At 40.8% G+C, this 22,434-nt stretch overlaps 1 protein-coding gene across 2 annotated transcripts; it reads right to left on the minus strand.

Annotated features, from left to right (window-relative positions):
- Positions 1 to 1,803: 1,803 nt before the first annotated feature.
- On the minus strand, positions 1,804 to 22,188 carry Agr3 (anterior gradient 3, protein disulphide isomerase family member). Of its 2 annotated transcripts, none has more exons than XM_041658761.1 (8): positions 22,129 to 22,188; positions 18,882 to 19,017; positions 12,842 to 12,905; positions 5,719 to 5,771; positions 5,034 to 5,110; positions 4,773 to 4,836; positions 2,711 to 2,794; positions 1,804 to 2,025 (listed from the first exon to the last, which is right to left on the minus strand). In XM_041658761.1, the coding sequence occupies exons 2-8, from the start codon at positions 18,985 to 18,987 to the stop codon at positions 1,976 to 1,978; spliced, it is 498 nt and encodes a 165-aa protein (XP_041514695.1). In that variant the 5' UTR covers positions 18,988 to 19,017; positions 22,129 to 22,188; the 3' UTR covers positions 1,804 to 1,975. The 2 variants fall into 2 exon arrangements, with proteins under 2 accessions (XP_041514695.1, XP_041514693.1); XM_041658759.1 differs by having other exon boundaries at positions 22,038 to 22,133.
- Positions 22,189 to 22,434: the final 246 nt, after the last annotated feature.

Genomic DNA, 22,434 nt, shown 5'->3' on the forward strand with positions numbered 1-22,434 from the left:
CACACACACACACATATTCCTACATACATAAGTGCAATCTGCACAGTATGCACAATGTTTTTCTATTTATGTGTTTAACTGACTAGTTGGTATTGGCTAACCAACTGATGCTCTCACCTGGGGAAGACTATTTCTCCTGCTCTCAGCTTTCCTTAGATATCTGTAGTACTTTATGTAGGCTGGAGACCTCATGGGGTTTCCCCTTCAAGTTGTGCATGCTTGCTGTCCTTGTTCAACTCTTGTTTTGGCATTCATGTTGGTGAGACTTTACGGGTGTAGTTTTTGACATTCCCAGGAGACACAATCTCACAGCAAACTCTCTGATCCTTTGACTATTACAACATTTCTACCCCCTCTTCTGCAAGGATTCCTGAGCCTTTAGGTGTAGGAGTAGCTCTGTAGATGTATCCATTGGAAGGGCAGCTTATGTAAATTTAACCCGGGTGACTATACCTTAGTACACAACAGTGTAGTTATCAATTGGGATGTTTAACTTTTTGACTATCATATCTCTTGGTAGTGCAGATGAGTTTTGAAAGGTCCTGTATACAAATTCCACTCACAAAGCATTGCACATCAAAGAGCTGATATTGGTACCTATTATAATTGTTTCTTAATGTTAAGTATGTCAGGAAATAGTAATTTTTGGAAGTTATAGACATAGATAATTGGAAAGAGGTTTTGCATGCACCTTCCTCCAGCGTCCCACCCCCAGATGCTAATGTGTAATTCTAACCCTATGTAGGAGCAAATGTAGTGGTTGGATCAAAGGAATTCATCTTGTGAAGTGACGATGTTAAACAGAAACATTGACTAGACTACAGAGTTTAAAAATTAAAATAGTTTAGAGGAAATAAAAGATTCTAAAACTATATTTACTAGTATAATTACTACAAAATAATAATATATATATTTACTGAAACTAAGGTGTCAATGAATCTCTTCTGTAGGTCACAGCAAATGACTACTGACATTTTCTCACTCTTTCCTGTGTATTCAGCAATGGAATCAATGATATTACTTTAATCTTTATCTGCTGAAAAAATATTAAATATCTCGTCTTTATTTTACTTCTTATTTTTAATTTATATTAAATTCAAATTATTGCTTAAACAATTTTTAAATAAATTCTAATATTAAAATGCACTGGTCTTCTCTGATTTGGGGGAGTGTATTTATATTCATAGGTTACATGGATACATAGTGCCAAAAGTCATGCAACCTATATATATCCAAGTAAATCAGTTTGTTAAAGGTTTTTTAAAACCAATAGGATGGAGAACAAATGACACCTACATCATCAAATTTGGGGACAATCAGGCTTGTGTACTAGACAGTGTATATTTTGAAGGCGTAGGTCACAAACAATCCCATACCAGTTTGGAATTATGATTAACAGAATTGTTATATATTTAAAGGGGAAAAACTTACAGACCACCGTCCAAGACAACAGCCCTCTGCATGATCAGGAAAGGAGTCTAGTAGCCAGAAGCGAAGCCAGGAGCAAGAGAGCAAGAGGAGGGCAAGTGTGTGGCAAAGGCTCCTCTTCGTGGTCCACACGAAGTAGAGAACAAGATAGGAAGGCAGTGGGGGCAAGATTCCCTCAGTGAGCTACCATCATGATTTATAATCTCTAGCTGCATCCCACATTTTACAGAACTTCTTTCCTACCTGAGAACCAAGTCTTCAAAGCATGAGGCAGTGGGGACATTTCATATGCAGAGTGTAGTAACCTTGAGGTCAGGTCAAGCTGTCATGGCTAGTGGTATCAGTAAACATCAAACTACAGCAACATCACACATTTTAACATTTATTAAAATTCAAGTTTACCTCCATAAACTATCACGGATATGTCACCAATCATAATAGCAATGCTACAAAATCCATGTGCTTGAACATTGCATTTGCTAGCGAGCTGGAGGTTTTTGTCACGCTTTGGACCTCATAGAGCTGAAGCACCTTCTTCCATCGTTCCTCACAGTTCTGACTGGATGAGTCTTAGTGCTTTCTTCATGTTGTCTATTACTGAAATAAGAGGAAACACATGTTGTGCCCTTAGTAAGTGAAAGTAGGGGATGCTATAACCTAAATGGTAACATGCAAAGTTGGATTGTTTAATTTTTGTCTTAGTTGGCTCATTAGCATATTGTATTCTATGCTAAAAGAATATTTGTAAATTCAGTGATTACACCAATCAGTATTGGCTCATCAAATTTACTTATAATAAGCAGTTCTATTAAGGGAACATTGAAAGGGTTTTATTTTTAGTTAGCTATTGAATTTATTTGGTATTGCTGGATCTGAGACCAATACTATTTTCTTAAATATGGCTGATAGTAAATGCTATGGTTAAAGTCTTAGTAAATTTGTACCTCATTATTAAGGTCATTTAAGACTGCCAAATTTCCATTATTGTTATCTGAGAAGAGCATGTGGGGTCTTTGACACCTGGAGATAGTTATTTATCTCTGTTAATGTTTGTGTCATTTTGATTTGTGCGAAGTTCTTATTGATCTCATGATTCAGTGATCATAGGAAGTTCTGTTTATTCTTGTTTTTTGTATTTTTTTTTTGTGAGTCCTGAGAGGCTGCAATTTAAACACCATACCCAGATTCTCAGCATCACAGATTGAATTGTGGACAGCACTGATAAGAGCCACTCTTGACCCTTGGTAGTCAGAGTCTACCTGGGTAATTTATGAATACTCACACAAAGGTAAGTCCTGGGGTTCATACGTGTAGAGTCTGTTAGCGTATCTTCCAGTTATATCAGCTCTGACAGTCAAAGAAGGGTCTGTTAAAAAAAAAAAAACAACCCCAAACAAAGTCACTCAAACATTACTTAGCAAGTTCTTAAAGCTGTTTCTTCTCTCTGCTCTAAAACTAAGGTGAGCAAATTTATAAGCCAAGTTCGTGTTCATCATGTGAATTCGTGATGTCTTAGCTCAAAGTTCCTGTTTGGAAATTCATGGATCTCTTTTAATTTATTTTGGGTTATAACAAGAGGAAATCTCAATTCTGAACATCTATGCCCCAAATACAAGGGCACCCTCATATGTAAAAGAAACACTTCTAAAGCTTAAATCATTCATTAACCCCACACACCATTAGTAGGAGACTTCAACACTCCACTCTCACCACTGTACAGGGCAGTCAGACAAAAATCTACAAATTCAATGCAATGCTCATCAAAATCCCAGCGAAATTCTTCACAGACCTTGAATGAATGGCACTCAACTTCATATGGAAAAGCAAAAAACTCAGTATAGCCAAAACAATCCTGTACAATAAAAGAACTTCTGGAGGCATCACAATCTCTGATTTCAAACTCTACTACAGAGATACAGTACTGAAAACAGCCTGGTATTGGCATAAAAACAGACAGGAGAAACAATTGAATTGAATTGAAAACCCAGATATTAATCCACACACTTTCAAACACCTGATTTTTGACAAAGAAGCAAAAAGTATAAAATGGAAAAAAGAAAGCATATTTAACAAATGGTGTTGACATAACTGCATATCAACATATACAAGAATGAAAATAGATCCATATCTATCACCATGCACAAAACTCAAGCCCAAGTGGATCAAAGACCTCACCATAAAGCCAGCCACACTGAACCTCATAGAAGAGAAAGTAGGAAGTACACTTGAATGCATTGCCACAGGAGACCACTTCTTAAATATAACTCCAGTAGCACGGACACTGAGAGAAACAAATGGGACCTCCTGAAACTGAGAAGCTTCTTGTAAAGCAAAGGACATGGTCAACAAAACAAAACTACAGCCTACAGAATTGGAAAAGAACTTCACCATCCCCATATCAGACAGAGCTCTGATCTCCAAAATATACAAAGAACTCAAGAAATTAGTCATCAAAAGAACAAATAATCTAATAAAAAATGGAGTACAGACTTAGACAGAAAACTCTCAACAGAGGAATCTAAAATGGCTGAAAAACACTTAAGGAAATGTTCAATATCCTTAGTCATCAGAAAAATGCAAATCAAAACAACTCTGAGATTCCATCTTATACCTGTAACAATGGCCAAGATAAAAAACACTAATGACAGTTTATGCTGGAGAGGTTGTGGGGTAAAGGGAACACTCCTGCATTGCTGATGGGAGTGTGGCGATTTCTCAGAAAATTAGGAAACAGCCTTCCTCAAGACCAAGCAATACCACTTTTGGGTATATACCCAAAGGATACTCAATTTTACCACAAGGACATGTGCTCAACTATGTTCATCGTAGGCAGAACCTGAAAACAACCTAAATGCCCCTCAGCTGAAGAATGGATAAGGAAAATGTGGTACATTTACACAATGGAGCACTACATAGCAGAAAAAATAATGACATCTTGAAATTTGCAGACATATTGAGTGAGGTAACCCAGACCCTAAAAGACAAATATCATATGTACCCACTCATAAGTAGCTTTTAGACACAAAGCAAAGAAAACCAGCCTACAAATCACAATCCCAGAGAACCTAGACAACAATGACGACCCTAAGAGAGACATACATGGATCTAATCTACATGGGAAGCAGAAGAAGACAAGATCTCCTGAGTAAATTAGGAGCATGGGGACAAAGGAGAGGATTAAAGGGAAGGAGAGAGAAAAGGAGAGGAACAGAGAAAAATGTATAGCTCAATAAAATCAATAAAAATATTGCTTAAGTTAGAGCCTCCAAGAAAGCCAAATGAAAGCGAGAACATGGAGAGTCCTTCTGGTTTTGCAAAAGTGACAGACGGAGTGGCACACGTACCAACAAACATGATCCTTGGCACATACTGCCCATCAGGAGATAGGTTCTTGTCCGTGGTCTCATGCTGGAAGCAGATGAAATTAATGAACAATATTGGACTGTGGAGTATTCTGTATGGAAGCTAAATTTTCTGAAAATTATACATCAGGGTTTTTTAAACTTCTGTAGTAACTAGTACTTGACCCTGAATGTTTGGAATAAAGAAGAGTTAAAAATTCCTGTGAAGTTATGATATTAAAAAACACTGTGGACTTCACGTACCATGAGATTCAGCATGATAAAGCTATTCTGAGCCATTTCTTGTATTTCTTCATTTTTGGCAAATTCCTTTTTTAGTGCTGTGAGGGAGAACAAAATGTCAGTTAGTTTAAAGGGTCAAGACATTGTCAATATGGTATCAAAATTAGTATGTTTTTCTCCTGTTTACATCAATGTCATGGGTGTAAATGGTTTGCTGTCTTTTTACCATTCAGTTCCTCTCTGGGAAGCAATGGACTGGAGGATGTCCAAGGAGACGTCAAGGGACAATGATATTTGTGAACACACTGATTTTATTACTTATGTTTCTGAGTAGCTCATTGGTTAGAACAATTTCTGCCAGCAAGTTGTCATAATCACTTTGATTCTCTTAAGAAGTGGGTATCAGAGTCCAAGGAGCATATCATAATTTCACATTCCACAGATATGAACAATTATAATCTTTTGTGTGGACTGTGTTTCACTGTAACTGAGCCTGGGTTTACCTCTGACTCACAATCCCGCTGCAGTTACCAGAGTGCGCCCCTAGGTGGCTCTCACTGGATCTTTAAGCATATTTGTAGAATGATGCTACTCTGGGAATGACATTTCTAAAATGGGGTTTGCCTGTGTGCCTTCTGAACAGTTCTCACGAGCTCACTTCTACCTTGTGCTGGATACGGAGGAAGATCCCAGTAGCTAAAGTTACCTTGACAGTATTGGCAGTCTTCCAGGTGGAGAATAACCATCAGCGGCTTGTTACTAGACAGAGGGATCACAGAGTGAAGTTAAGAGGTTAATGATGAATAAAATTATAGAAGAAGGTTAGTTTTAAAATTTTGGTACTCTTGGTACTATTGACAATATTAAATAAAAATACCAGACTCATACTTCATGGGAATGAAGCCTACATTAGGTAGTATGTGGCCCCAGATCTTACCAAGTACCATATTATAAACACCAGCTCACAGGCTTCATAACGCAGCGAGTCAGAATCTGAGTGGGGTTCAGGAACTATACTGAGAGTGGCAAGTGGTACTTAGGTCCTCTATGGCATGTGTAGATAGCTAGAGAACAATGCTACCTCCAGGACCCAAGGGATGCTATACATAAAATTTGTGTGTAATGAAACATGATATATGATTTTAGGACAGTCAACCTAAAATATTCCTGGTTTATCGCCTAAGTTTTTACAAGATCGCCTTATTTGACCAGTATCCTAGCCCTTCATTCATGTGCTAACCTAAATTTACAAATAACTCAAGCGAAACCCCCACCAATATATTTTCAGGATCATTTTGATTTCAACTGTGAATTATTTATACTAACCCATTTGCTTCTCAGTCTAGTCGAAGAGTAAAGTGAGCACAGTGACTAGAGAGGGGTAAAATGATTAGAGCGTGGCTATCCGTACGGTTTAGGCTTCACCTTTACTCCGAAGGTTCTGGAGGTAGAAGCAGGGTCCCAGTGGGATGACCAAACAGTGGAAAGTTTAAGGGTAGGAAGGTGGCTAATGACTCTGTAGATAATAACAAGGGTAGATAATGGCTCTTTCCTCAAGATTATCAATGTGTCTCCTGGGAGAGGACCTGGTCTCCTGGCACTGGACTAGTTTCCACAAGAATGCATTGCGGCAATGCTGGAAGCGTTTAATCCTCTTTGCAGACAATCACAACCTGCGATGCCATCTGTCATGAGGCCTCTTCAGAGCCAGGTAGATATTAATGTCCGTGCTCTCGAATTTCTAGAGCTAAGTAAACCTCTTGGTTTCACAAATTACCCAGTCTCATATATTTTTATTATAGCAACAGAAAATTGACTAACACAGATATATAGGATTATTTTTTCAAATGTGGCTTTAATAATAAGATAGTCATGGGCATCAAAAGCGAGTGATTTTAAGACATATCTATTCAACAAAAATTGTTATGTATTAGTTGATTAATTTGGCGATGCTGTTAACCAATCTTTGGATATGCTGTGCAAACACTCTATTAGTTGGCTACATTCCTAGGCCAGTATAAATCTTTTCAAAAGCAGTTACCAAATATAAGTATATAAATTCAGTGATTGCATAAATCTATGCTGTATCCAACAATTTTTAGTCTTGGTAAATGTTAAACACAAACATTAAATGATTAATTTTATTTACTTCCCCAACTTGGATTAGAAGTACATTTTAATAAGACCTTTCCAACTTACCTTTAGGATTTATGAGCTAATTAGAAAGCTACCATTCGCCAGCATCAGACATTAGAAAAGATGCAGATTCGAGCTACAATGAACAAAATGTCACACCCGATTCTTTGTGAGCAGCAAGCTAAGCCTAAAGGTATTCAATGAGGCTTACACAGGCAGGTCAAGCTGGAGTCAGCCCACATAAGCTGAACATGATTAATTACATTCTCACAGGCAGGCCCATGCTCAACCTTGTACACATCAGCTGAGTAAGTTTTCTATATAGATAGCTCTTCTGATAGAGTGTGAGGGAGAGTAGGCGTCCTGAGGCATTGCAGGCAGGGGCATGGGCACTCTGCTTTCCTGATTGGCTGCCATTTCTTCCCAGCACCTACAAGACATCTTGAAGGGGCAGCAGTGATGTGGGACTCCCCTCTGTATGCTGTGAATATGTTTTATTATCGTTGGTTAATAAAGAATCTGCTTTGGCCTGCGGCAGAGCGGAATAGAGCTAGGCAGGAAAACTAAACTGAATGCTGGAAGAAAAGGCAGAGTCAGGGAGATGTCAGGTAGCTGCCGAAGGAGACAGACACTGCCGGAACCTTACCAGTAAACTACAAGCCTCTTGGTAAAATATAAAATAATAGAAATGGGTTAATTTAGGATCTAAGAGCTAGCTAGAAATATGGTTAAGCTATTGGCCAAACAGTGTAACAATATAGTTTCTGTGTCTTAATTTTGGGTCTGGGAGGCTGGGAACTAACCAATAGCTTCTACCTAACACAGCTGCACTTCTGGAAGGTGCTTGAGGGAAGTCTGGGGAAATCCACCTGCAGCATCAGATCACAGCAATTAGAATCCAAGGGAAAACGTACATCAGTTACATGGAGGACTTATTCTTAGGAGTTCACAAATGAGCTGCTATTCCTTTGGAATAAAAACAGAGAGACTATGGCAGAAATTGAAGCAGCTACATTCTAAAACAAGGCTTCAAATTTTTGTTTGGTTGTGTTTCTCCAGTAGAAGAGAATAAATATCTGTGGGTTTGTGGCCACATTTTCGTTCACAGGACTTAACTATGCCATTATCATGTAGAAGAAGCTATATACAGGATGTGGGGGGGGGCGTGGGGAAAGAGGTTTTTTTCTTTCATTTGTTGTAAACAGAGACTGTGCTTTCACTTCCCAGCCGCCTACACCTGAATAATCACACAAAAACTATATTCATTGCAGCACTTTTTGGCCAACAGCTCAGGCATATTCTTAGCTAGTTCTTCTATCTTAAATTAACCCATTTCTATTAATTTGTGTATCACTGTGAGGCTGTGGCTTACCAAGGTCCTGGTATCTTTCTCCTTTGGCAGCTACATAGCGTCTCCTTGACTCCACCTTCTTTCTCCCTGTATTCTGTTTAGTTTTCCCACCTACCTGTATTCTACCCTGCTATAGGCCAAAGCAGCTTCTTTTATTAACCAATGGTAATAAAACATAATCATAGAATACAGAGGGGAATCCCACATCAATTTGTGAACACTAAAATGTGAGTCAGCAGTTTTAAATTATTTCCCCCAGTGTGCAAGAGGAAAAGGGATCACTGCCATTTTACCTTCACATGAAGTAGTGCTCTGCCTCTGTTCCAGGAGTAACCATTTGTTCTTGACTATTATATCCCTCACTCATTTCTTTGTGTTGACTTGAGGTTTCTTTTTTAATTTTAAAGAAGACTTCATGTCAGAGAAATTTATTCTTGTGACATATGCTCCCTCCCTCCCCACTCCTTGGTCCTTGTCCTTTCTCATTGCATATGTCTCTTGGTTAAGCAGAAAAGCCATGCAATCAGAAATATCGGTGTCTTGTGTTTACTTACCTATTCATCTTTATGACCACTATACCTGAGATCTTTTATGAGCGCTAACAGCCCTGGGGACTTTCTATGTATGCAATCATTTCCTGTGCACATGGGATGATTTAATTTCTACCTTTCTCATGCGGCCTTTTACGTTTCTGTCTTGCTTGGTTAGGCTGCTCAGTTCGTCCTCAGGTACTGTGTGGAAGGAGAAGCGGTGAGAGTGACTCTCCCATCCTTTTTTCTCAGAGGAAAGCTTCCAACCTGTCTCCACTGGGCACGTGACCTAAGGTCATACGGTTCTCTTGCCGAGGGTCCGCCTTCTGGAGTTAGTTTGCTGTGCGTTGATGCTAAGCTCTGACAGATGCTTCTCAGTAGCTACTGAGAGATCATGTGATTTTTCATTCTGCTATTATGGGGTACCATACTTATTAACAAATATTGATTAATCTTACATTCTAGGATTAAGTCCTATTCAACCATGGCTAATGATGTTTTTAACATGCTATTTGATTCTACTTGCTAGGATGTTGTTAAGGGTCTTTCCATTTGTGTTCATCAAGAGTGTCTTAGTCAATTTTCTATTGCTGTGAAGAGACACCATGGCAACTCTTTTAAAATAAACCATTTAATTGTGGCTGACTTGTAGATCCAGAGGTTTAGTCCATTATCACCATGGTGGGAAACATGGTAGCACTCAGGCAGACACGGTGCTGGAGAGCTAACTGAGAGTTCTACGTCTGGGTCCACAGGCAGCAGAAATAGACACTGGGCCTGGCTTTAGCATTTAAAACCTCAAAGCCCATTGCCAGTGACACACTTCCTCCAACAAGGCCATGTGTTCTAATCCTTTCAAATAGTGCTACTCCTTAGATAAATTGGTTCTCTAACAGTTTATCAGGCAGCAGGGAGTGTTAGCACACAGCTGTAAAACCAGTGTATGGGGAGCTTAGGCGGAAGCACAGCTCGAGGGCAGCTGGGATGCAGGAGATGCTGTCTCAAAAACAAACAAAATTTTAGAACCGTCAGAGACTGGCCTTTGCTTTTAAAATTATGAATAAAAGTTCTTCACTGGTCTGTTCACATTCTCTATTCACGATTAAATCTCGATGGTTTTATGTATATAGGAAGTGTGTGAAGTAGTAGGGGCAGCGGGGCTGCGTCCCCAGCACCCCGGCTGCCTGCTCAGCGGCTAGCTTATGCCCCAAAATAATTACACGGAAACTGTATTCTTTTAAACACTGCTTGGCCCATTCTCTTCTAGGCTAATTCTCACATATTAATTTAGCCCATTCTAATCATCTGTGTGTGGCACCCCAAGGTGCGCTTACCGGGAAGATTCTAGCCTATGTCCATTCTGGGTCGGAGCTTCATCCCGGGAGTGGGGCATGGCATCTCTCTCAGGCGTCTGCTTCCTAGAGGAGAGCTGTCAAGTCTCTGAGCTCACTTCCTCTTCCTCCCAGCGTTCTGATCTGTTTACTCCTCCCAACTATCCTCTAACCAATAAAATGGGCCAGGGCAGTGCCTTTATTAGCCAATGACCTTCCTCCATCAAGTGTGGAAATTTATGTTTCTGCTAGAATATTTATTGACTTAGTAGTTGTTCAAATAGTCTCTGGTGACCATTTCAGTGATAACATTTTGTTTGTCTGGTTGTGTTTTTCTTATTTATTTTTGCTTTTGTGTATGTGTGCACATGTGTGTGTGTGTGTGTGTACATGTGTGCACATGTGTGCATGCAGGTACCTAGGGAGGCCACCAGGAGGTGCTGGATCCCATAGAGCTGAAGTTACAGGCACACGGGGGCTGGCAATTGAACTCTGGTCTTCTGGAAGAGCAGCAAGTGCTCTTACCTATGGAGTCATCTCTCCAGCTCCTGGGATACCATTGTCATGTCTACCTTTCATTCTGATTTTATTAGAATTCTTTTGTTTTCTTTTTGGTTTGTTTACTGCTATGTTGGGTTTATCTCTTCCAAAACAGTAAAAAGTTAAAAAAAAAAAAAGCTTTTATTTGTATGGTGCTGTTCATCATTGTCTTGCTTACTGTTTGCTTATGTTTGCTCTGGTTTTTACTATGTGCTTCCTAATACTAACTTTGACCTTAGTTTCTTTCTTTGGGGGTGGGGGGATGAAAGGTATCTTTAAGGTAAAATATTAGATTATTTGGAACTTTTTTTTCAAATAAGAAAGATAAAGATATTTATTCAGAAAATTTCATCCTTTGAGCTGTTTATAGTACATTTCATGAGTTTAAGTATATTGACTTTCCACGTTAATTTGCCTCAAAATATTAAAAACTTCCCTCTTAATATCCTCTTTGACACACTTGACAGACAAATTCGTGTGTTGTACGTGTATGTAGTGCATTCTCTACGTGAGTGTTGTGTGCGGTATGTGTATGTGCAAGAGGCCAGAGCAGGACATTATGGTCATCCTCCAACAAGTCTCCACCTTGTTTTCGTGGACTGGGTCTCTCACTGGACGGGAAGTGTGCTTAGTCTGCCTGTCCAGTGAGCTCCTGGGGTCCGCCTGCTTCCACTAAGTCTCGTGGGTTTCAGACCAGCTTTAAACTTGCTGCATAGCTAGGGATAACTTTGCACTGTCCTCTTGCAGCTGCCTCCAGAGTCCTGGCGTCGTAGGTGTGCCCTGTCACACTCATTTGTGTGGCTATGGGGATTAACTCGGGGCTTTTGCCTGCTCTGCCAGAACCCTAGCAGCTGGGCTGCATCCCCAGCTCTAAATACTGACATCTTTAATAGATGAATTCTTAGTCTTTGATCTTCCTATAGTCTCCAGATGAACTCTTACTCTATCTGGGTGGGTTCTTTACATGTCCTGGGGATATAATTTGTCATATGTGGTTTCTTACACTCATATTTGGAAATGAGATTTTTTTTTGGTAATAGTGATTCAGTTTTGAGAGCATTTAACTCAATTTTCATTTAATTTCCTGTATTTTTAACTTTAATGGGAAAATTGAAAATGAACATTCATCAATCAGATATTGATAAATTCTCCAGGAGATTTAGTAGGTCTTTAAGGATAAAAATGATGTCACATTTGGTCACTGAGCCTGGGCCAGTGCCTGGCATACCAGATGATGCTCAGCTAGGACTTGGCTGATTGACTGTGAAGATGAGTGTGAAATAAAGCCCCCCGAGGTGTCTGGCTGACCGGACGGGCTGGAGGACTGTTGCTGTAAACTGCTTTCTGTGTAAGCTTGCATAGTGTCCAGTGAGTGACCCCTCGTGCTCATACGTCTTGCATTTAATTACCCATATTGCCTGGGTAATACGGAAATGCATACAGAGGTATTTAGAGCTTTTGCAGCTAGAGAATACCATTTACCATGTTCCGAATGTGACTTGTTCCACATGGGATTCTTTGTTTGAATAATTGCTCCCCAGCTTGAAGAACAGTTTTGTGAAGATGTGATACAATTAGAAGGTAGGGACAGTGGGGACTGGGGAGCAGTCCCCATAGGTTATATCTGGCCTGCATCTCTGGCCCCACCCTGTTTCCTGACTGCTTCCTCTGCTGCCATGCCTGGCTCACAATGATGAATTCTTTCCCTGAATTCTGACCCAGGATAAATCCTTCCTCCTTTAAATTACTTCTGGCCAGGGGTCTGATTGCAATGATGAGAACAGTAGCTCTAACACTGTCCTGATAGCAGCTGCGACGTCACACAGCATACCACAACAGAGCAGGAACGGTGGCATTCTTGAAGAAGCTCATGCAACCATTTCTGGGTCTTCCATGAGGCATGAGAAACAGCACGTGAACAGCAACTGAGAGGAACTTTACCTTTTGTGAGCGTGAAAGAGCCCTTCTTCATAAGTTTGTACCCAAGTGATGTCATCTCCCCACCCTGAAGAAGAGAGAAAATCAGTGCATTACTCCAGGGTTACCAGTCTCTGTCTGATGAGCAAATGTCAACCTGCAGACCTAGGACAGCTCCAAAGCTGCCGGCTGGCATGCAGTGTAAACGATAATAAGTTATATCTGGATACAAAGCAGTGCCCTACCAAAGTGTACCCGGGTAGATTTGGGAGAGCACATTGAAGCTCGACCCAGCTTTGAACCTACAAAGTACTGATCAGTGCTGGATGATGGCTGAAGGTGGCTGAGAGGACATCTCTGTCCCTGCAAAAGCTCCAACTTTCAGAATATGTGTGAAATAACAGCTAGCATACTTCTAAAAAATTGCCAAGAGTCCTTCGGACTATACTACAAAGTGCCCTTTGTATCTTGGGTACCAAAGGATGCTGGCTGCTTCTATGACAGGGCACATTGACAGGAAGGAGTTCCAAATTCTATTGGAAAAACATTCAAGGATGAGAATTTCACATTTGAACCACACACACACACACACACACACACACACACACACACACATTCAAAGAGTAGAAGAGAGGGAAAGAGAAAGCCGTGACTACAGTAGAGACTCCACTGACCTTAGAAAGGAGACAAAAGCAGTTGTGAATTCGTAGCAGAGATTAAAGGATAAAGCCCTAAAGAAGTAGAAGGTACAGAGCATCCAGGAATATTGCAGAGTGTTTAGGACTTGCCTGAAATATGGATGAGAAAGACTGAATTATCCTGAAAGAAATGTCTGGGGGCTGGTTCGGCTCAAGGTTTCCTGTGTTCAGATGTCAGACTGTGGTGCTAACTCAAGTGTGTAATAGCAATAATCAAAGGCAGAATCATGAAGTAAGAGAAAAACAATTCTGTGTTTCTTCTTGTTTTCTTTTTTTGTTCTCTGGTAACAACTTTATTGATATATTATCCACATATGATTCAACTCACACATAGAAAGTCCACATTCTTTGTAGTATATTCCCAGAGTCATGAGGCCAGCACTTCTATCAATTTTAGGACATTCTCACCACCTCAGAGTAAACTCTGCTTTTTAAAAAACTAATTACATCTTTTTATCTATTTATTTTTGCGTAGGGAAGGCACAATGGGCCTTGGCACAAGTGTAGAGCTCAGAGGACAACTCGAGGTGTGGACTCTTTCCTTCCAATGTGAGGATTCTAGGGATTGAGTTCAGGTCACCATCCTTGGCAGTAAGGACTTGTCCATGCTGAGCCTTCTAGGCAGTCCTAAACCCTATATTTTGTAGCTGTCTTCCACCCTCTGTTTTCTAGATCTGCACAAGCTTTAAGAAACCCCTAAACTAGTCCCCCGCTCATACTTTGCCTATCTGGACATTTCATGTAAGTGGAAATATCTGGTATGTAGTCTTTCTGATTGAATTATTTCACTCAGCATGTTTTCAAACTTCATCTGTGTTCTTTCATGTATTAGTACTTAATGACCTTTCTATGGCTTAACATTATCCTATGATATGGAGAGACACTTAGGCGGTGAAGGAGGTTAGAACCAGGAGTGGGGAGTGCTGTGACAGACCTGACCCTGTTGCTTTGGGGATGATCGTGAAAGGACTTTGGAACTTTGGGTCAGAATGACACTGAGTGTTGAGGGCTCAGTGAACTGTTCTGTAGGAACCTGGAAGATAAGAAAGCTGAGATCAGTGCATACAAGGGAGACCTGGCTACCTGGCTTGTGAAGTTTCAGAGGGAAGCAAAGCCTCTGCTGTGTTTTTTTTTTTTTTTTTTTTTTTTTGTGTGTGTGAAGAATCTGTGGTTTTGGCTAGCAGGGCCTGCATAATCAGCTATGATTAGCAAGATAACAGAACTACTAAAATGGAATCTTTACTTTTCTGGGATACTTGATGCTGGTTGTTTGGAGTTGAGAAATTAGCAGTGATTAAGAAGACACCAGCATCACTGAGTTGAAATCTTCTAGGAAGTGTTTCCTGTGGCTGTATTCCAGCCAAAGGTGTACCTTGTGTTAGTGGCTGGACTTGGTCATGTGGAAGAGTCACTCAGGTGATACTGGCTTTGAAGGCATGAGGGGTCATGAAGAGAGTTGAGGCTTGGCACAGTGAGAGGGCAGGAGATGCCCTTGGTAAAGGGGCGGCCTCAGTGGCAGTTGAAGACCCAGGATTGAAAAGCTGAGAGGGGCCAGGCAGAAAGCTTGAGGATTGGCACCATGAAGAGAGTCCATGAGAGGCTATTGGTGAAAGTGTAGCCCAGTTGCAGCAGAAGAGTATTTTGGAGATGCCAGCACCATGGGATGACTTCCAGGAGCAATAGCGGCAGTGGAGGGGAGACAGGTGGAGTCTGGAAGACAAGCTGTGTGTGCTACAGAGGGCGGAGTCGGAGAAGTGACCCAAGCCTTTGGAGGAGCCCAGAAGACCATGAGTGGACGGACCACAGATATTAGACATTGACCTCTTTATACTGTGGGAGTTTGTTTTGCTTTGTTCTGATCTTGACCATACCCTCATTCTTCCCTCTGGAAGTAAGGAAGTATTTCATTTATTGTTTTATTTTACAAAAGCCCACAGTTGAGAGACTGAATTAAAAAAAAAAAAACAAACGACTTTTAGGTTTTAAAAGAGACAGGATTTTTTAAAAAGAGACTGCATTTATTTTAAAGTGAATTTGTAAAGACTGTGGAACTTTCAAGGTCTGTGACCGTGTTTTGTTGGGCTGTTGGTAATAGTGTGAGATCCTAGGGATGAACAAGAAGGAGTGCTTATGGCTTACCAGAGATGTGTGTCTGTGTCATGCTGGCAAAGGTTTTATGTCAACTTGACACAGGCTAGAATCATCCAAAAGGAGGGAATCTCAATTGAGAAAATGCTTCCGTAAGATTCAGCTGTAGGGCATTTTCTTAATTAGTGATTGAGGGGGAGGGCCCAGCCCATCCTGGGTGGTGCCCTGGCTGTTGGTCCTGGTTCTATGGGAAAGCAGGCTGAGCAAGCCACGCTGAGCAAGTCAGTAAACAGCATTCTCCATGGCCTCCTCGTCAGCTCCTGCCTCCAGGATCCTGTCGTTTGAGTTTCTGCCCTGACTTCTTTCAACGGTGAACAGTGATACAGAAGTGTAAGCTGAATAAACCGTTTTTTTCAAGTTTCTCTGGTCATGGTGTTTTATCGCAGCAATAGTAACCCTAACTGGGAAGCCTCTTTTTATATACTCATCAGGTGATGGGAATTTGAGTTCTTTGCTGCAGGGAGCAGATGAGAATGTGCCTGCATTTCAGTTGTTTGGGGATTCTAGGGAGATGTGGAATTGCTGAGCTGAATGGTAACTGTATTTTAACTTTTTCTTTTCTGAGACAGGATTTCTGTATGTAGTTTTGAGTCTCCTGGAGTCAGGGTGACCTTGAACTCACAAGTGCTCGGATTAAAGGTGCTACCACAGCTGGCATGTATTTTAATTTTCCGAGGAGTTGTTGGTGTGTTCCACAGAGCCACTGTGCCATTCTACAGCAACGAGAGAAGAGGTTTGCTTGTGCTAGATCTCATGTCTTAACCTTGGAAGACATCTTTGCTGTTTTGGCTCACCCTGCCCGGAGTCTTCTCTGTATGATCCTGGAAGTTGAATGGGTGTTGCTTTTAGCACAGTTCACAGTAACTTACTCTAGAAATATGACAGCAGCCCCTTGGTTAGTTTCCCTTTTTTTGCTTGTATTTGGTTGTTAGATTTATTTGTATTTTTAAAGTTTTTCGTATATGGGTACTTTGCTCGCAGGTGTGTAGATATATACACACACACACTCCAAGCGTGCTTCGTGCTCATGGAGGTCAGAATTAGATTCCCTAGAACTGAAGTTATAGAGGATTGTGAACTGCCCTGTGGTTGTTGAGACTTGAACCCAGGTCCCCTGGAAGAGCAGCCAGTGCTGTTAACAGCTGAGCCATGTCTCTAGCTCCTCTCACCTGTTGAAACTGTCACTCAGATACTAGAGCATCAGCAATGGAAACATTTCAGTCTCATTTCCTGATCACTTTTGTCCCTCAGACATTAATGAACCATCTGTTCTGTTTTAATCCACTGGTCCCCAGGAATAAAAAAAATTATAGCTTCCTAAATATCCTTAGAGCTGCAGGGGAACATATTGTATCATAACCGTTTCTGTACAGTCTAGGTCATAATTACTATGGACCAAATGCAACAGAATTTAAATTCTCTTTCAGGTCGGATTCATGGCTATGCTTTCGTCTCCAGCTTTGGTGATGCTATTGGGTCTTCAGTGATTTTGTTCATTCTACTACTGTGCATTTATTGAGTTTCTGCTGTATGTCAGTTACTGGACCAGGCCCTGAGCATTCTTTGGTTAAAAAGGACATTAGGAAACCTTGGTCTCCATATGTGTGTGTTTTTTACCCTAGTCCTTTTCCTTAGGATGTTAGGCAGTGTTGGTCTCTCTCTCTCTCTCTGTGTTTTTTCAACCCTAGTCCTTTCTTCACTATCTTCTGTTTTCTCTACGCTCATCTCTGCCCTGAACCATTTGGCCCCGTCTCTGCTGCACTCCTCCCACCCACTCCCGCCTTTCTGCCATTTCTAACAGAAATGATCTCCAAAGGACCAACAGACACAGCCCAGCTCTCAACACACAGACTCCCAGCACTAACTAGTAGTCATGTTTCCTATAAAACAGTGTCTTAATAACTGAAGTAGTAGAACCAGGCTGTTCAAAATAAGCTGTATGTACTCCAATTGGCTTTCATAAAAATTAAAAGTTGCCAAAAAGGAGGCCAGCAAAGATGGCTTAGCAGGGGCAGGCTCTTATTGCCAAAATTGATGTCTGGAGCTAGAATTCTGGAACTCAAATGGAGGAAGGAGAGAATAGAGTTAGCATGTTCAACGAGTTGTGTTATGACCTTGACACATGAATAAACCAACAAAGCAACAAACATAATAAAATCTTGCTGCAGAGCCGTTGATCAACATTTAAATGGGCTCCCAGGAAAGTGACATCTTAGACGGGAGCTATAGCAACACCAAGCAGCTCCACTATAGAACTTGAAGGGCAATGGATAGTTTGGCCCTGAGTTGTTCAAGGTCAATAAGCTTCTTATTTTATAACTCTTAGCTTATATGGAGAGCTATGTGCTGAATTATTCCCAGGGCAATGTCTTTGTCCTTTATTTATTTTGCAGTAGATATTGCCTTTCTCCACATACAGCTTGTGATTGCTAGGCTAAAGCTGCATTAATTCACTTAGGTAAACAACGCAGACACACAGCTGGTGTTCTGTCGATCCGAAGAAGCTAATGGTGTGGAAGCCACCTGCAGGGTGGGGTCACTCTTCCCTCTGCTCAGAGCACCATTCCAAAGAGCCGCCAAGCACTGCATGGCTATCCCGATTATTTGAATCAATCGTGTGTGGGCAAATAATTTTTTCTCCTCCCTGGAAATATAAAAACTACTTTTGAGAACTGTTTCTTCATCATGCTTCTGGATAGGAAGGTTTATTTGTTTCTTAGACCAAAGTAAAACTGTAAGTATAAAAAAAATAGATTTTCTGGAGCTGAAGCAAAAGGCAAGTGTCTACAGTCAAACAAAGCTGTAGACACCAAGCCAGTTCTTTATAATATCTACAAAAGATGCAGCAAAATGCTGTTAGTCAGGCACAGTGGTGCACACCTGCAATCCCAATGCCGGGAGAGAGAGGCAGGCGGATCTCTACGAGTTTTAGGCCAGCCTGGTCTACATAACAGGTTCCAAGCCAGTCAAATCCACAAGGTTTGAAAGCAGAGCAAGCAAACAAAACACACCTCCAAACCCAAGGGTTGTTATTTCTTTGAAATTTAGTTATTTACTGTCTAAAATAGATGACCCCCCCTTTAGAAACATCTGTTTTAATGTCACACATAGCAAATATCTAGTTTTTTGCTTATAATCAAACTATAGAGAGAAGTATTGGGTATTTTTGAGAACAGTTGAATTGACCGAGTTTACAAACTCTAGTGAGAATGTCATACCTCTTGAGAGTGTCTGGGGAGGTCTCTTCTCTTTTTTGATAGCAATGGCAAGGTTGGTAGAAACTGTGATCAGCAAGAGGCAGAGGGACAAAGTGGAACAAAGCATCGTGTCTTCTAGAAAGTCACTCAGATGCAGCTAGATGGCAGAAAATAATTTTCAGAATCTGGTCATTGTCAACAGTCTGCTATTTAAAGATATTTGGACAAACCCTATGCCGACAGATTCTTCTTCTGATTTCACATTAGATAAACTCTGGGGATTGTTTTTTAAAGCATTTAGAGACATTGAACCATTTTAATAGATATTAAATTAGTGAAGGTTCTGGATATCATGGCATGGGAGACATTCAAGAGCAGGTTGAAGACACCCAACTGTCCCTGAGGTCACTGTGATGTGCTTCGCTACACAGTGGAACTCAAGCACAATCCCGTTCATTTATCACCTCCACAATGCAATATGAAGGCAAAGTTGGCCCTTAGCATGTACAAAGACCCCTTGTCTTTTCATCTTTCTGGGCCTAATAGCTGAAAACAACATTTTAATTCTACAGCAAAGTGAGATTAGGTGTGAAAAAAACCACTGCTTCAGCTACAAACAAGAAGCAGAGTAGAACCAGGAGGAGCCTTAATTTTCAGAGCTCCATCTTCAAAGAGCTTCCTCATGCTTCCCAGCAGTCAGGTAGCCTTTCCCTTCAGATTACAACTTCTTCCCTTTAAGACTGCCATGCACCGTCACATCGCTAAAATAAACATGTAACAGGAGAAGTAAATGTGCAGACAATCTTCATGATTGTTGAAAAATTCTCAAAGCATTTTTGCTGCAGATATGTGTAATCTGGCAGTGAATTTCCATAATAATGAAATTTCCTAGCCCAAACTTAATAAATGGTTGCTTACTGATTCTGCTTGAGTTGGCTATATTTAGCTCTTCTATGAATTGTGAGAAATGGAAAGATTAGCAAGACACAAATTTGGTCCCAGCAAAACACCTGGTGACTGTAACAGTTAATGTAGGGTAGTGTTGAGATCTTGGGGACAAGAGCTCAGTGGAGGTTTTTAGAACCTCGTTTCTCTAGATGCTTCCTTATCCCTCTCTTTCCAGCATGCTCTCATTCTTGGTGCTGTCTCTTCTGGGTCACCTCTGAACTGACAGAGCTTGCCATCCCAGGTTAGTCTTACTGAATGACTTCAACCACAATCACCAGCACAACAATTTATTAACGCTTGTATTCAGGCCCCAAAGCTCCTGTTAAACAGTAACCATGTCTGATAACACTATTCCTTTCAGTTCTTATGCTTATCAATCATAAAAAACAGTTTAGAATGTCATTGTGTTCCCTCCATGTCTGGCCATCTTGTACCTAGAAAATGGAATGAGAGCTATGATTTTAGCAGGGAACAGGGGTAGCCTGGGGTAACAAACCAAACTTGGGCAGGCCAGCTTCAGGCAGGCTGAATTTACAGTAGAGAAGTTGAAAAGCTGCCTACACTAGAATCCTGTGCTCATCTGCAGACCTTCCAGAAGCTGACAGTACTCCCAAAAGGCCTGCAGATGAGCTACAGGTGCAAAAAATAATAAAATAACAAATTAAAAAAACTCTGAGATTGCCTGCGAAGTTGCACCTCCTTGAGAAGGTTAAACAATGCTTCAGATTCTTCTGGGATCTTAGAAGGAAGAGACAAGAAAAGTTAAGATGGAGAAAGTGTTTGGAAAGTCCTTGATGTTAGGGACAGAGATGAACAGGTGGAATCTACCCCAAGAAACGAGAGAAACGTGCAACTTCGCTGTCTGTGCTATTTTAGGTCTAAGTTCAGAATGGAGACGGAATCTGTAATTCCTAATTTCAAGTATTTATATACCTACTACACATTTATGTACTAGTACCAAGCACCTTTTTATATTCAAAATTACAAACCTTTGTTAGATGTTGCAAAAAAGATACAGACTGTATTCAAAACAATACAACTTGTATATAGTTGTTTGGGAATGAGTGATACTTTCAGCATCAATGGTCAGCGTTTGACTGAGAGTTTTTAAGTTCTGGCTGCCAGGGCAGACATTTGGAGGAATTTAGCCGATTATTCCATTGCAGCAGCATCTGTTACCCTTGGGGACCACCACCCCTCATGACTACCAATAGGCTTAATCAACATTGGCCAGTTAGCATTTCCTGGCACTGGGCTTGTGCTTTTGAAAAGTAATTAATATAAGCCATTTACTTCAATACTGAACATTTCCATATTTTAAAATAAAAATTTTGCGGGCTAGAGAGATGGTTAAGAGTACTGGTTGCCATACCACAAGGACATTTGTTCAACTATGTTCATAGCAGCATTATTTGTGATAAATAGCCAGAACATGGAAACAACCTAGATGCCCTTCAACCGAAGAATGGATAGAAAATGTGGTACATATACACAACGGAGTACTACCCAGAGATAAAAAGCAATGACGTCTTGACATTTGCATACAAAAGGAGGATCTAGAAAAAAAAACTATATTGAGTGAGGTAACCCAGACCCAGAAAAACAAATATAATATGTACTCATTCATAAGTGCCTTTTAGACATAAAGCAAAGAAAAAGCAGCCTACAGTCCACAATCTCAGAGAACCTAGACAACAACAACAACAACAACAAAACCATAAGAGAGACATAGATGGATCTACATAGGAAGGAGAAAAAGACTAAAATCTCCTTAGTAAATGGGGAGTGCAGGAGTCGCAGGTAGAAGGGGAGAGGGGAGGAAGGAAGGGAACGGATTGAAATGCATAGCTCAATAAAAACAACAAGAGGACTGGCTGGGGTTCCTGAAAACCCAAGTTGAGTTCCCAGCATGGCAGTTCACAAGTGTCTGTAACTCCAGTTCCAGGACGTCGGACACCCTCACACAGACATGCATGCAGGCAAGACATCATGCACATGAAATGAAATTAAATGAAAAACAAGTTATTTTAAAAAACAAAACAAAAAAGGAAGCAATATAGCCAGCACCCAGATTTTTTTTTAAGAAGTCATTTTAGGTTAATTCTTACTTATTCTACTATTAATATGAATTGAGAGTGAAATTATGAAGCCGGTGCAGGAAACCAGGTCAGTAGCAGCAGCAAAATATAGTTTCATTTCATGTGTCCCACTTTTAACCAAGAGACTCACTTTTAAGTAGCAAAACGGTGAATTGATCATTTAAATGTAGCAGAGGTTGAGAGACTGAACACCAACTGGTCTGGAAGTTTGGCTTGCTTACCTGAGCTGCCCAGCGATCTTGTTAGAAACGACCTCGTTCAGGATGTTTCCCGTTTCAAAGGGGTGTGGATTTATAGACACTCACATACCCGGCCTACAACTTCACCTGCATGGCAACAGGAGCATTGTCACCTGTGTGCTGACAAACACAGGGCGGTCCAAAGAGCTTAGCTTCCCCTCAGTTTTCATGCTTTGCAGGGAGAACGCTCTCCTTGCTCTAAAGTAAGATCGCATGTCCTCTTGAAATGACACCAAAGGCCTCGTGCTTTTTTTCTCCTCTACCGTTTTCTTTCCAAGGTAATTGGAC

This window comes from Microtus oregoni, unplaced genomic scaffold (assembly GCF_018167655.1).
Source record: "Microtus oregoni isolate MIOR12 unplaced genomic scaffold, Mior012 000009F_ref0000495, whole genome shotgun sequence".
NCBI lineage: Eukaryota > Metazoa > Chordata > Mammalia > Rodentia > Cricetidae > Microtus > Microtus oregoni.